We start from the raw sequence: 13,218 nt of genomic DNA on the forward strand, positions 1-13,218 counted from the left end.
AAGAGACCGAGGGAGATGCTCAGAGCCCAGCCAAGAGCCAAAGGCCCCCCCAAAAAGGGACGGAGGGAGATGCTCAGAGCCCAGCCAAGAGCCAAAGGCCCCCCCCCAAGGGACCGAGGGAGATGCTCAGAGCCCAGCCAAGAGCCAAAGGCCCCCCCAAAAAGGGACCAAGGGAGATGCTCAGAGCCCAGCCAAGAGCCAAAGGCCCCCCCCCAAAAGGGACCGAGGGAGATGCTCAGAGCCCAGCCAAGAGCCAAAGGCCCCCCCCAAAAGGATCCCTTGCCATAGGCGGATCCAGGGGGAAGCTGCCCCTTTAGAGCCATTCAAAATAATAAAGAGCTGAGGTTCAGAAAGGCGAGAGAGGGCTGAGCGGGGGGGGGGGGGGACTGGCCTTGCAAGGGTTAAAGGGAAGTGAGCTGCCTTCCTAGAGAGGCCAGGAAGCAAGGGGGGGCAGGTCCTCCAGAGCCAGTCCCCCCCCCAGTCCTTCCCTGCTTGGGTGTCTCTCCTGCAAGGGCTGCCTCCCTCTCCCCTCCTGGGATCTGGTGAGTCTCCTCTCTCTCTCTCTGGGATCTGGTGGGGGTCCCAGGGCTGCAGCAGGGGAGGAGGCGGGGGGGCGGATTAGGGAGGAGGGGGTCCTGCCAGGGAGGGGCCAGGGCTGCCACGCTCCCCTTCCTGGAGATCAGATGATCCCAAACTCATTTTGCCTTTCGCCCCCCCTTTCAGAAAAACAATGACTCCCCCGAAATCTCCTTCTTTAAACAAAGGAGTCCCTGGGACTTTAACTCTGTGTGACGTCGCTCAGCGTCACTGCAGAACAGAGGAAACATGTGCAAATGGTTTTCGAAAGCTGGACGAGGAGGTGGACTAGACACCCCCCCCCCAAAAAAAAGGTGGGAGAGGAAGGCCAGGAATAAATAAAGAGAGGGATCCCAGCCCAGAGTCTGGCTGCTGCATTGGGGACCAGTTTCCCCGTGTCTCCCAGGGCAGCCCCCCACGGAGGCCACGGCAGCCATCCCCTCGCACCCAGAGCAGGGCATCCCAGGACCACATCCTCTCTCTCCCAAAGGGATTGGTGCTGGAAAACCAACCAGAAATGGGCGCTGCTCCTCACTGAGCCTCCAGGGACCTGGGCATCAAGGGCTGTGTGTGTGTTAAGCCATCTAAGAGAATAATAATACTAACTTACCCTCCTAAATTTCAAGGGAGATTTATTTGGCCCCGTCCACTTGGCCCTCAGGGGGTTGACTAGATACATACCTGGCCCTCACAGCAAAGAAAAAGGGACCCCACCCCAGGAGTCTGTCTTGAGAGTGGCAGAGAGTCCAAGTGCAAGATAAGGAGACGGAAGCAGGGGAGAAATGTGCCCTGAAGTGGAGGTGGGGGGAGCAACTCCTGAGGACCCCCGGATGAGGACCCTGTTACTGGAAAAATCCGAGGGCTCCCTTGGACAAAAAGCAAAGACACCAACCAGAGTAAATTGAAGCAAATCAGCAGCCTGTAGGCTTGGTCTTTATTGAAGAAAGACTGTCGCGACAGGGTGCTCCCCTCACTTGCAGGTGAGAGGAAAGACACAGAAAAATGGTGCGCAAGGTCTTATAAAAACTTTTGAAATTCCCCTCCTCTAGGTCAAGCCCACCCCCAGAAACATCATGCATACATTACAGAAAGGAGGGGTTGAGGGAGGAGTTGGTGGTGGTAACCTGAGTGTCCTGTCACCTGGCTGGTTCCTCCTTTCCCCCCTCCCCATGAGTCACTTCCAGGAGGCAAAGGGGAGTTTGCAGTTTCCTGCCCCCAGAGCAGGGGTCGGCAACCCACGGCTCCGGAGCCGCATGCGGCTCTTTTACACCTTTGCCGCGGCTCCGCAGATCCTCGGGGACCCTGAGCAGAAAAGCAGAAGCGCCAGAAAGAGGAGGGGGATGGAGCTGGGCAGCCGAGCCGGGCAAAGCAAGGCGGCGGCGGCGGCAGCGGAGCTCGAGAGGTGGCGGCTGCTGGGATGGAGGAGGAGGCAGCGGCGGCCGCAGAAGGGCTGCTGCTGCTTCTGCCGCCGGAGGGAAGTTCTGCCAGGCGGCTTCATGGCTCATAGCTTCCCCCGGGGTAGGACGGGCAGCGAGGGGGATGCCTCGTCTGGAGGACGGTGAGGAAGCGGCCGAGCAGCTCACGGCGGCGCCTCTTCCCTCATGGTGCAGGGAGCGAGGAGGAAGAGGAGGAGGGCGGTGGCAGGAAGGTGTGCTCGGGCGCAGCGACGGTTCTCCCCTCAGGTGGACGCGGCTGCCACTGCCACCGCCGGCACCTGCCACACGCAGGCGCGCTTGCTTTCGCCGTCGCGGCAGCCCGCCCACCCTTAGGCCCCGCGCGACATCGGGAGCCACCCACCCAGGCCACGCTCTCCTCAGCCCCGCGTGCGAGGCACCTGAGGCGAGGGAGAGAGCGTGCGCGCTTGAGGGAAATGGCGGGGCGGGGTTTTTTATGTGTTTGTGGGGGGTGGCGGCGGTGGTGCTTCGGGATCCTTTTCCGTGCCTTGCTTCTGAGTGGCCGCCGAGTTGAGGGAGAGCACCTGAGGTGAACCACAAAATGGGCCCGCCCTCCCTGTCAGGGAGGAAGGGGTGAATTACGTCAGTGACGAGGAGGGGGTCCAGAGGTAGCCAGCAGGAGAGGCGGGGGAGCACGAGAGCAATTGCAGAGGGAGGGGGGCTGTGAGGCACCAAAATCCTGCCTGCGGGATTTCCCCCGTTCTCTCGTGCCTATGCAATTCCTGCCCTTCTCCTTTCCCCCTGGAGATTTGCTGCAGAGACAAGCAAATGAAGAAGAAAGGGAAGAGTATTAGCTGACATGTCCCCGGATCCCATGGAAAGCACCACAGATTCCTTTGCTTACCAGCTCTTTTTATTTTAAGTTGGCTTCAAACCTGTAATTGTGTAGGTGTGTGTATGTATACATATACACACATAAATATTCATATCTCTTCCCTCTCACCTTCCTTTCACCCAGTTTTTCTGGCACTGGTTTATAAATGCTGCTATGTAGAAATGATGAGAAAGTTGCACCAGCAGAAGGAATGGATATGTGCTGTTGGTAAAAAGAGAGGGAGTTGAACTGCAGGGAGGGACAGACACTTTTCTATGTATTAATTTGTATAATGCCCTCTATGCTTTGCAAAAGACGGAGATGAGAGGTACCATCCCCCTCTTTGCTATCTGAAATAGACTCAGGGAAAGGAGAGAGAATGGGGGAAGGGGAAGATGTGTGGCTATTTACATTTGGCTTGTTTTGCGGCTCCCAGTTTTTTGTTTTTTTTTCCGGAAACGGGTCCAAGAGGCTCTTTTTGTCTTAAAGGTTGCAGACCCCTGCCCCAGAGGGAAGATCTGATCATTGTCCTTTGTTCCAGTCCATGCTGAATCCACTCCCATATGCAAGTTCTTTGTGATCTCGATTGTCTTCTGTCTGGGACCATCAGGGTTGGCATAGCAACTGGGCAGGGCTCCTGTGGATGTGCTGGGATGGCGAAGGGATTATGGCTGACCAGGACCAGGCCACCCCCCTTTGATAGTCCTTGTCATATGGAGTAAAATAAAAATGGAACGGTGCAAATCCGATGTATGGTTGATTTTTCTATGAATTTATAACAGAAATGTGGCGTATGCAGTGTGTGTGTGTGTGTGTATGTGTGTGTGTGTGAAGTTTGTACAAACAGAATGATTGGGGTGGGGTGGGGGGTTCCTGCTACAACCCCCACTAGAGCCAAGCATCCATTTTTCACAAGATGCAAATGACTCCTTTGTCAGTCAGTTCTGACTTCATGCATTTACTTTACGGAAGCATTTAATGTTTGATGGGTTACTGTATTTTAATATTTTGTTGGAAGCCTCCCAGAGTGGCTGGGGAAGACCACCCAGATGGGTGGGGTATAAATAATAAATTGTTTTGCTAATGGGGCCTCCCGCTGCCGTCGTACGATTTCTGTTCTCATCCTGAAGCAAAGTTCTTAACCCAAGGGACTATTTCTGGGTTAGCGGAGTCTGTAACCTGAAGCGTATGTAACCCCAGGTAGCACTGTAATTAGAATAGGAAATATCAATATCAGATCCATACTTTCTGCACTAAGAAATGCAAACTGACAGACCCTCAGGGAATGAGCTGCTCTTCTCATTCGGCCCGAAACTCAGCCAAGATTGTGAATATCGTGTTCTTGCTAAGAAAGTGTGAACTCCAGCTGTGTAGTGTGGGATTTCCTGCCCAGATAACTCTGTGACACCAGCCTTGTGAATGTCGCCTGTAGGATTCATCTGTAGTTGCAGTTTTCATAGAATCCTAGAGTTGAAAGGGACCCCAAGGGTCATCAAGTCCCACCCCCTGCATTGCAGGAGTCTCAGCTAGATCCTCCAAGACAGATGGCCATCCAAAGTAGGCTTCTTGTATTTCTATATTCATCACTGAGTGCTAAAATAGGCTTTTAAGCAGTGGACAGGCAAGAACAAATAGAGGCCAGGATTCACCTAGCCAGCCCCATCCGCTGCAAAATATAGCCTGCCCCCCATTCCTCCATGCCCCCTTGAACCCCTGGAATTTGGCTGTGGGGCACTGGGAGGGATCCTCTTCAGAACAGGACATGAGGAGAGGAGGAAGGGGATCCTTCCATCTGGGAAACTGGAATCCCTGCGTAGGCAGGATGACTTGAAAACCACAAGGAAGAGAACCACCTATTTGCACAAAGATGAATACCCATAATTAAAAGCAGAATAAAATAATTCACTTAAAACGTCAAAATAGACATCCATAATAAAAATGTGCAGCAAAGCAATCCTATTGAAACAACGCACAGGAAGGAAGGAGACAGAGCATTGTGTAGCAGGTCATATTTCTGCTGTCTCAGAGGAGGACATTTCCCTTTTTCTTTTAGGGTCCAGTGTGCTTTGAAGACGTCTGTCTGTTTCACGGACGAGGAGTGGGCGTTGCTGGATCCTGACCAGGGAGCTCTGCATAAGGACGTCATGGAGGAGAATCGTGGGATCGTGGCCTCTCTTCGTAAGGCTCCCTGTGGGATCGTCCTATCTGCCTGGAAATTCAAAAAATACCTCTATGTAACAAACCTCATACATTTTCACAGAGTTCAACAGCGCCCCCCCCCCCACAACACCTGGGAACCTAACACACCCACAAGAAAGAGTAAATTACAGTTTTTTCAGTGAACCATCTTCCTCCAGTTCTGCCTTTTTATACCACGATTCGGCTGGTCTGAACTGCCCAGGCCATCTTAAATGTCAGCTTCAGAGTTGTTAGGAAAGATAGGTAGCTCCTGTCAGGTTTTTCATTTCAGCATCCACCTTTAGGAATAGAGGCCACAGTTTTACCTACCTTGATGCGCTGAGAAGCATCCAAGGGCCCAGCAGAGTCTGAAGGATGCTGTTGTGCCCAACAGGATTAAGTAAACTGGGCTCTGTTCTCGGAGGAGCCCCTGGCAAGATGGTCCCGTCTTGGGAGCCATAATTGATGGAGTCTGCTTTTGGCCTCCAGTTGGGAATTGGCACAGATCCATCACTCTGGGGCAGGAGATAATAATAATAATAATAATTTATTATTTATACCGCGCCCATCTGGCTGGGTTTCCACAGCCACTCTGGGCATCTTCCAACAGAATATTAAAATACAATAGTCTATTAAACATTAAAAGTTTCCCTAAACAGGGCTGCCTTCAGATGTCTTCTAAAAGATGATGATCAGGTCATAGATCTGGCCTCATGGACCATTTCTAGCTCGACCCAAATATGCTTTGCTAGTCATCCAGGCACTACGAATGAGCAAGACACACAAAATTTTACCTCATGCCCTCTGAGCCAAGTTACCATATTTTTCGCTCTATAAAGGTAAAGGTAAAGGTACCCCTGCCCGTACGGGCCAGTCTTGCCAGACTCTGGGGTTGTGCGCCCATCTCACTTAAGAGGCCAGGGGCCAGCGCTGTCCGGAGACACTTCTGGGTCACGTGGCCAGCGTGACATCGCTGCTCTGGCGAGCCAGAGCCGCACACGGAAACGCTGTTTACCTTCCCGCTGGTAAGCGGTCCCTATTTATCTACTTGCACCCGGGGGTGCTTTCGAAGTGCTAGGTTGGCAGGCGCTGGGACTGAACAACGGGAGCGCACCCCGCCGCGGGGATTCGAACCACCGACCATGCGATCAGCAAGCCCTAGGCGCTGAGGCTTTTACCCACAGCGCCACCCGCGTCCCTTTTCGCTCTATAGGACGCACTTTTTCCCCTCCAAAGATGAAGGGGAAATGTGTGTGCATCCTATGGGGCGAATGCAGGCTCCCTGGCTTCAGCGATAGCAACGCGAAGCCTCTGAAGCCTGTGCTCCGGAGGCTTCGCGTTGCTTTCGCTGAAGCCAGGAGTGTCTGGTCTTTGAGGCTGGCGGTGGGGGAAAGCAGCGCTTGCCCCCACCGCCAGCCCCACAGGCTCGTGCGACGCCTTCGCGCTGCTCCTGGACCTGGGTGTGCGGCTCCCGTGGGCTTTTGCGGGAGATGGGGGAATTCCCCCACCTCCCGCAAAAGCACACGGAAGCCGCGCGCTCCTTAAAGGCTGCGCGGCTTCTGAGGGCTTTTCTATGAGGTGGGGGAATTCCCCCACCTCGTAGAAAAGCCCGCAGGAGCCACGCAGCCTTTAAAGCGTGTGCCGCTCTTGGGGGCTTTTCCCCAAGGAGGGAGAAGGGACTGACTGGCTGAGTCAGTCCCTTCTCCCTCCTGTGGGCTTTTGCGGAAGATGGGGGGATTCCCCCACCTCCCGCACTAGCAGGGAGAAGGTCTGGGAGAAGCGGACAGGCTGCACCCAGAGCTGGGGGGGGGATCATATATTTTCCCTTGATTTCCCCCTCTGAAAACTAGTTGCGCCCTATGGTAAGGTGCACCCTATAGAGCGAAAAATACGGTATTCTTGAAGTGGGAATCTTCCTCATGTAGCCAAACCATCCATCCCCTTCCACACACAAGAGGGAGTCACTAGGTTTGGGGGAATCCCAAGGTTTTCAGAGGTACATATAAGTCCCATTAAAAACGGGATTATGATGAGGACTGGATGTCCTCACTGCCCACGGCAGAATATGCTGACCACTGATTTCTCAGTCTGGACAGGTGGGTTTGAGACCCTCAAAATAAAATCTGAACAAAATTGGTGAAGCAGCGAAGAGTTTGTTGATTACATAGACATCCTTGCAAGCACGGGTGTCCCAAAAGTAGGCACACCCAAACTTAGCAAAACACAAGCTACATGCAGTGCAAGTTCTTTCCCCTCTTTCCCCATTGGCTGGGCATGCACAGGGCTTACAGCCTATGGAGGCGCAGGTCAATTCTGTGTCCAGGGCAGCTGTCTACCAGCTCCATCTGGTACGTAGGCTGAGACCCTCCCTGCCCGCAGACTGTCTGGCCAGAGTGTTGCATGCTCTGGTTATCTCCCACTTGGACTACTGCAACGCGCTCTATGTGGGGCTACCTTAGAAGGTGACCCGGAAACTGCAATTAATCCAGAATGCGGCAGCTAGACTGGTGACTGGGAGTGGCCGCCGGGACCACATAACACCGGTTCTGAGAGATCTGCATTGGCTCCCAGTATGTTTCCGAGCACAATTCAAAGTGTTGGTGCTGACCTTTAAAGCCCTAAACGGCCTCAAAGGTCCAGTAGACCTGAAGGAGCGTCTCCACCCCCATAGTTCTGCCCAGACACTGAGATCCAGCTCTGAGGGCCTTCTGGAGGTTCCCTCATTGCGAGAAGCCAAGTTACAGGGAACCAGACAGGGGGCCTTCTCAGTGGTGGCGCCCGCCCTGTGGAACGCCCTCCCACCAGATGTGAAGGAAATAATCAGCTATCTTCTCTTTAAAAGACATCTGAAGGCAGCCCTGTTCAGGGCAGTTTTTAATATTTAATGCTGTATTGTTTTTAACACTTGATTGGAAGCTGCCCAGAGTGGCTGGGGAAACTCAGCCAGATGGGCAGGGTATAATTATTATTATTATCATCATCATCATCATCACCACAACCGCCTAATTAAAATACTAAAATCCCCGCCCCTGTTGACATCTGCCCTCACCCTGAATTCTGCCGCCCACCCCTCATATTTACCGTTTTCCTTATTTGGTCATTGCCTCTATGCCTTTGTCTGTTGACGTAAGCCATGCTCTAACCACCAATTACAATTACTGTTCCAGTTACAAGTGTAAGCAAGTTCTGTGTCTTTTGAAGCCAAGAGGACAGAGCCACATCATCATTATCCGCTATACCACCCTGGCTCTTTGGAGCCTCAACTTCCTTCCCTCCAGCCTCATGGCTTTCAAAATTAACATTTATATCATTGCAATTTGTACATTTTCCAATTCTTATTACACTCATTACAGAATGTCTCAAGATTTAAATATAGAAAGGTAGAAAATTTCTCATTACAAGTCCTCAGACAACCCTGCTAGTGATGTTAATTGCTTACAATAATCTTTCAGATATCGTATAAATTTACTGCAACCCTTTTGAAATACTTAATCGTGCTGGTTTTGAATTTTTCCTGTCAGTGTCACCAGATTTGCAAAGTCCATCATTTTCATCTGCCAGTCTTCTAACAGAAATTCTCACCATGTCAATTAATACTTAGTTTGCTTACCTTTAGCTTTAATTCTGGCCTTGCAACGTCTTCCCATGGAGTGAAGCAAGTTTCTTAGTTCTGCAGCTGTAATAATGTGAAACAAAGATGGAATTATTGCCTCTATTAATTGGGCTTTATTGCTGGGTTCCTTCTGACTAACAAGTTTCTTTAGTCGGCTCCATAGATTTTTGATTGGGTTAAGGTCTGGAGATATTCCAGCAGTGGAATATGATTCTCTTGAAACCACCTTTTGCACACAGCAGCAACATGACATGGAGGTGAATCCTGCTGAAATAGAAAACAAACAAACAGATAGAAAGGTTCAGTATCTGGGAAAAGATCACATGCAGAACGCTTCAGTTCGGGCACAAGTATTTCATTTATGTATTTTGGGGCATTTACATTCCCTTTGATGACACAAATTCTTCCCACACCTTTTGCTCGCATATTTCATGCCATCACTACCAAGCATGGAGATTGGGTCTCATCACTCCAAATAACACTGTTCCATTGTTCGCTGTCCAGTTACCATGGGTTTTAGCCCAGTTTAATCTTTTCCACCTTGGCTTGAGAGATAATGGCTTTTCCCTTGGAATTCTAGCATTTAGACCAGTCCTTGCACACAAAGTCATCTTGTAGACACCCAGATGATTTTCTTCTGTCACGTAGGCGCAGTCTCTCCATTTTCGATCGTCACTTGCTGTTGTGCACCTTTTCCTGCCTTTACCAGTCTGATTTTGTAGTAACTGAGTCCCCTTATACCTCTTCAAATATATAGAAAGGCCAGCTTTGGTTGTTTCCCCCAATTTTGCTTCTAATTTCTTCATAACTATAGCCTTGCTCACCTAATAATACTATTTTACATGGCTTTCTGGGTGACCAGTCAACTCTTTGTGCCATTTTTAAAATTTTATTATGTCTGCAAACTCACTAAATGAAATAAGACAAAAAAACCAACCAACTTGATCACAGAACACACTGACAAAATCACTGAAATCACATAACACACTGACAAAAGTCAACCTAAGCAAGTTGTGCTTGCTTTTTCTGGTTATTGGACCATAACTTTTGATAAAATACTGTGGCAGCAGCAAGACGCAAACACGTACAGTCAATTAAAAGTTGGTTTTATTCCAGAAAAAACATGCCTCTCTGCCCCCATGACTTGTGGCTTCCCTGATGATGACTCAACTAAATCCTCAGCTTTTTTCCTCTTCCTCCAGAAACAATGCGTGAAGACGAATCTCTTCCGTCGCTTCTGTGATGTCAATTTCCCCTTTTCTTGTACTCTTCCTCTCCTGCATTCCTTCAGGCTGAGAGGCTTGGAAACTGGCTCAGACAAACTATTGTCTGATAACTCCTGTATTTATCTGGGCTGTGAACTCCCCCCTGTACTTTCCTCTGTTCTTCCCATAACAATCCTCCCTTTGTGGTGTAGTGGTTAAGAGCAGTAGACTCGTAATCTGGGGAACCGGGTTCGAGTCTCCGCTCCTCCACATGCAGCTGCTGGGTGACCTTGGGCCAGTCACACTTCTCTGAAGTCTCTCAGCCCCACTCACCTCACAAGAGTGCTTGTTGTGGGGGAGGAAGGAAACGGAGAATGTTAGCCGCTTTGAGACTCCTTCGGGTAATGATAAACGGGATATCAAATCCAAACTCTTCTTCTTTTCCCTCTGGGCTCCCGTCCAAGTCTGGCAGCTGCTGCTGTTCGCTTGCTGGCTCCAGCCTTACATCATCCTCCCCCCTCTAGGGGCCCCCTCCTGTTCCTCCTGCCTCTCCTCTTCCTCTCTTGGGGCGCTCTGGGCCACTTCACACCATTCCTCCTCATTGTCCTCCCAAGAACTGCACCCCGGTTGCTCCTCTTCTGCTTCTTCCTCCCACTCGGGCTCATTCTCCCCTTCTTCTTCCCATTTCAGCTCTTCCTCTACCCAACCTTGGGGTTTGGGTTTCCTGGGGTACCTACGGTGAAACTCGCTCTGCAACCTTGGTACATGTATGTTTCCTGTGCTCTCCCATGAATTCTCTTCTGGTCCATACCCCTTCCAGGACACAAAATACTGCACCCCCTACCTCTCCTGCCAGAGTCTAGTAGCTCGTCCACCTCGTATTCAGGTTCACCCTCCACCAATATCGACAAGAGTGGGGATTCCTTCCTCTCCTGATACGGGTGTCTCGCCTTCAGTGGAGATAGAAGCAACCGATGGAACACCAGATGCATCTTCATTGACTCAGATAGGCGTAGCTTGAACGACACAGGGTTGATGTGTTCCACCACTTCAAAGGCCCCACCCTTTGCGGTTCCAGCTTACGGCATTGTCCCTTGCTCGGCCAGTCTTTTGTGGACAACCATACTTGGTTCCCCACCCTTATCTCCTTGCCCACCCGCCTGTGTTTATCTGCTTCCGCCTTGTACTGAGCCTTCGCCCTTTCTAGGTGGTCCTGCAAAATACTGTGCAGCGCTTCCATTTCTTCTGCATACTGTTCTGCTGCCGGCACTGTGAGGTTGTCCCCCTGCCCTGGAAACATCTGTGGGTGTCTCCCTTGACAAGCAAAAAATGGTGTTGTGTCGATGAATGTACTGCGTTATTGTAAATGAATTCAGCCAGTGCCAAGTTGTCTACCCAGTCATCTTGTTGGTGATTCACATAACATCGTAGATACTGCTGCACTGTAGCCTTCGTCCTCTCTGACTCTGTTCGTCTGTGGGTGTCTAGCTGACAAGAGGCATATTTCCACCTTCAGCAGTTACATCAGTTTTCTCCAAAACTGGGCTGTGAATTGTATTCAGCTATCTGACACAATCTTCCATGGTAGTCCATGCAGTTTGAACACATGTTCCACGAAGAGTTGTGCTGCCTTGTGTGCTGAGGGTAGTTTCTCGCAGGGTACAAAATGTGCCATCTTTGAAAAAAGTTCCACCACAACCCAGATCACTGTCTGTTTCTGTGGCTCTGGCAAGTCGGTGATGAGATCCATGGCAATGGTTTCCCATGGCCCCTGTGGGGTAGGTAGTGTCAGGAGCTACTCTTGTGCAGGACCCTGGCAGAGGCACATGCCCGAATGGCATGTTCTCTTCTTCCTGGTCGATTGTTTGGGAGCATCAAAAGCTTTCTTCTGCCCGAACATCACAGCGACTGATGCCAACAGACATCAGCACACTTCGGGATCTGCAGAGTCTTCGCAGCTTGCATAAAAGTACCAGCAACTCAGCATTTTGGCTAATCTACTTTATTTACATATAAAACCCTCGGGGCATTCTGACTTAGCTCCTTCCTCTTTCTCATCAGATAGCAATGAGAGAAAACAAAGGACAATAGTCCTACATCACAGAACACAGTAACACAAGGCTCCTGTCTCTGTCACTTCCCACTCTGTGGAATGAAAACATACACCGTCATGTGATAGACAACAATCCCATGACTGCAGACACGGGGAATAGGTAGTGGTTGTAGTAGGCCTGCTGGGGTCTCGCAGGGCCTGTGCCCGTTGACAGGTGTTACACGCCCATACATACTCCTTGACCCCCTCTTGCATCCTTTGCCACCAGAAGTCTCGCATTACTAGGCATTCTGTCTTCCATTGCCCAAAATGGCCTGCCGTTGGACTACCATGGCGCTGTCTGAGTACCTTGGCTCAGAGTTCCCCTTCTGGGACGTAGAGGGTTCCCCCTCTGTACAGCAACCCTCCTCTCTCTGCGAAATCCTTTGCATCACTCCCCCGTTTTGTATCACCTCTTTCTTCTTCTGAGCAAACCCATCTGGAATCTCAGGCCTAACTGCAGAGCGGCTTGCCCCACTTCTTCTAAGGTGTTCAACTTTGGCATTTCCGCAAATTCATTGCAAATCTCCTCGCAGAGTCCCGCTTTGAACAGGGCAATCAAGGTCTTCCCTTCCCACTCCAGTTGACAGGCGTGCGTCATAAAACTGGACCAATACTGTGCTACATTGACTCCTGTTCCAACTACACCTATTGTGCAGGATTCCTGAATATGTTGTCCAAGAGCTTCAAAAAGGCAGGTAAATTAGTGAGCACGCGGTCATTGGCATCAGGTAAGGGGTAATCTACTGTCTAGCCACCGCTCCAGAAGCCCCACAGTCGTGGCTATTCTTGCTTCATCATCTCTGTATTCTTCCCCTTTAAGATGTAGGTAATATAAGCAGGAGGCTTGGAAGGAGTCATACGCTGCCCAGTTCCCATTGAAGCGTGGGGGGGGGGGGACTAGGTTTTTTGCAGTTTGCCTACCGGATAAGTCGGAGAGCTCTCTTGCCTGTTCTCCCGTCACTCCTTCCAGTCATGCTAATATTAATTCTTGATTCTCTGCCCAGAGAATTTGTGTAGTATCCACTGCCGTTGGAGCCTCCGCAGCTGCCGCGCCTTGCCCGGCTTGCATATCCACGGGCTGCTGCTGCTGTTGCTTTTCAGCCATCCTTGCTTAATTATCTGATGGGCTTTTGTTCTCAGCAGCAGTTGAGTTGAGTCATGCTGTAGTGGCAGCAAGACTCGAACACGTACAGTCAATTAAAAGTTGGTGTTATTCCTGAAAAAACATGCCTCTTGTCTGGATCTCTCTGCCCCCATGACTTATGGCTTCCCTGATGATGACT

The 13,218-nt window shown here is 50.7% G+C and overlaps 3 protein-coding genes across 5 annotated transcripts in view; all 3 read left to right on the plus strand.

The window, feature by feature from the left end:
* LOC309341007 (uncharacterized protein) overlaps positions 1 to 13,218 on the plus strand; it is a 119,947-nt gene that overhangs the window by 82,942 nt on the left and 23,787 nt on the right. The gene's annotated exons all lie outside the window — the stretch shown is intronic.
* LOC309341025 (uncharacterized protein) overlaps positions 1 to 13,218 on the plus strand; it is a 95,377-nt gene that overhangs the window by 35,922 nt on the left and 46,237 nt on the right. The window contains exon 1 of one of the 3 annotated variants that reach the window (XM_081860420.1): positions 461 to 542. The exons of the other annotated variants lie outside the window; for them this stretch is intronic. The gene's annotated coding sequence lies outside the window, so the exon portion shown is untranslated. Of the gene's footprint in view, positions 1 to 460; positions 543 to 13,218 lie in introns of those variants that run through there. 3 annotated transcript variants of the gene reach the window in all.
* LOC309341096 (uncharacterized protein) overlaps positions 1 to 13,218 on the plus strand; it is a 42,249-nt gene that overhangs the window by 24,640 nt on the left and 4,391 nt on the right. Inside the window, exon 2 of the mRNA XM_081860571.1 lies at positions 4,066 to 5,022. Within this exon, the coding sequence (XP_081716697.1) occupies positions 4,989 to 5,022 (34 nt within the window). The 5' untranslated portion in view covers positions 4,066 to 4,988. The remainder of the gene's footprint in view (positions 1 to 4,065; positions 5,023 to 13,218) is intronic.

Source organism: Podarcis erhardii, assembly GCF_964252035.2.
Source record: "Podarcis erhardii genome assembly, chromosome: 4".
In the NCBI taxonomy this organism is placed as follows: Eukaryota; Metazoa; Chordata; class Lepidosauria; order Squamata; family Lacertidae; genus Podarcis; species Podarcis erhardii.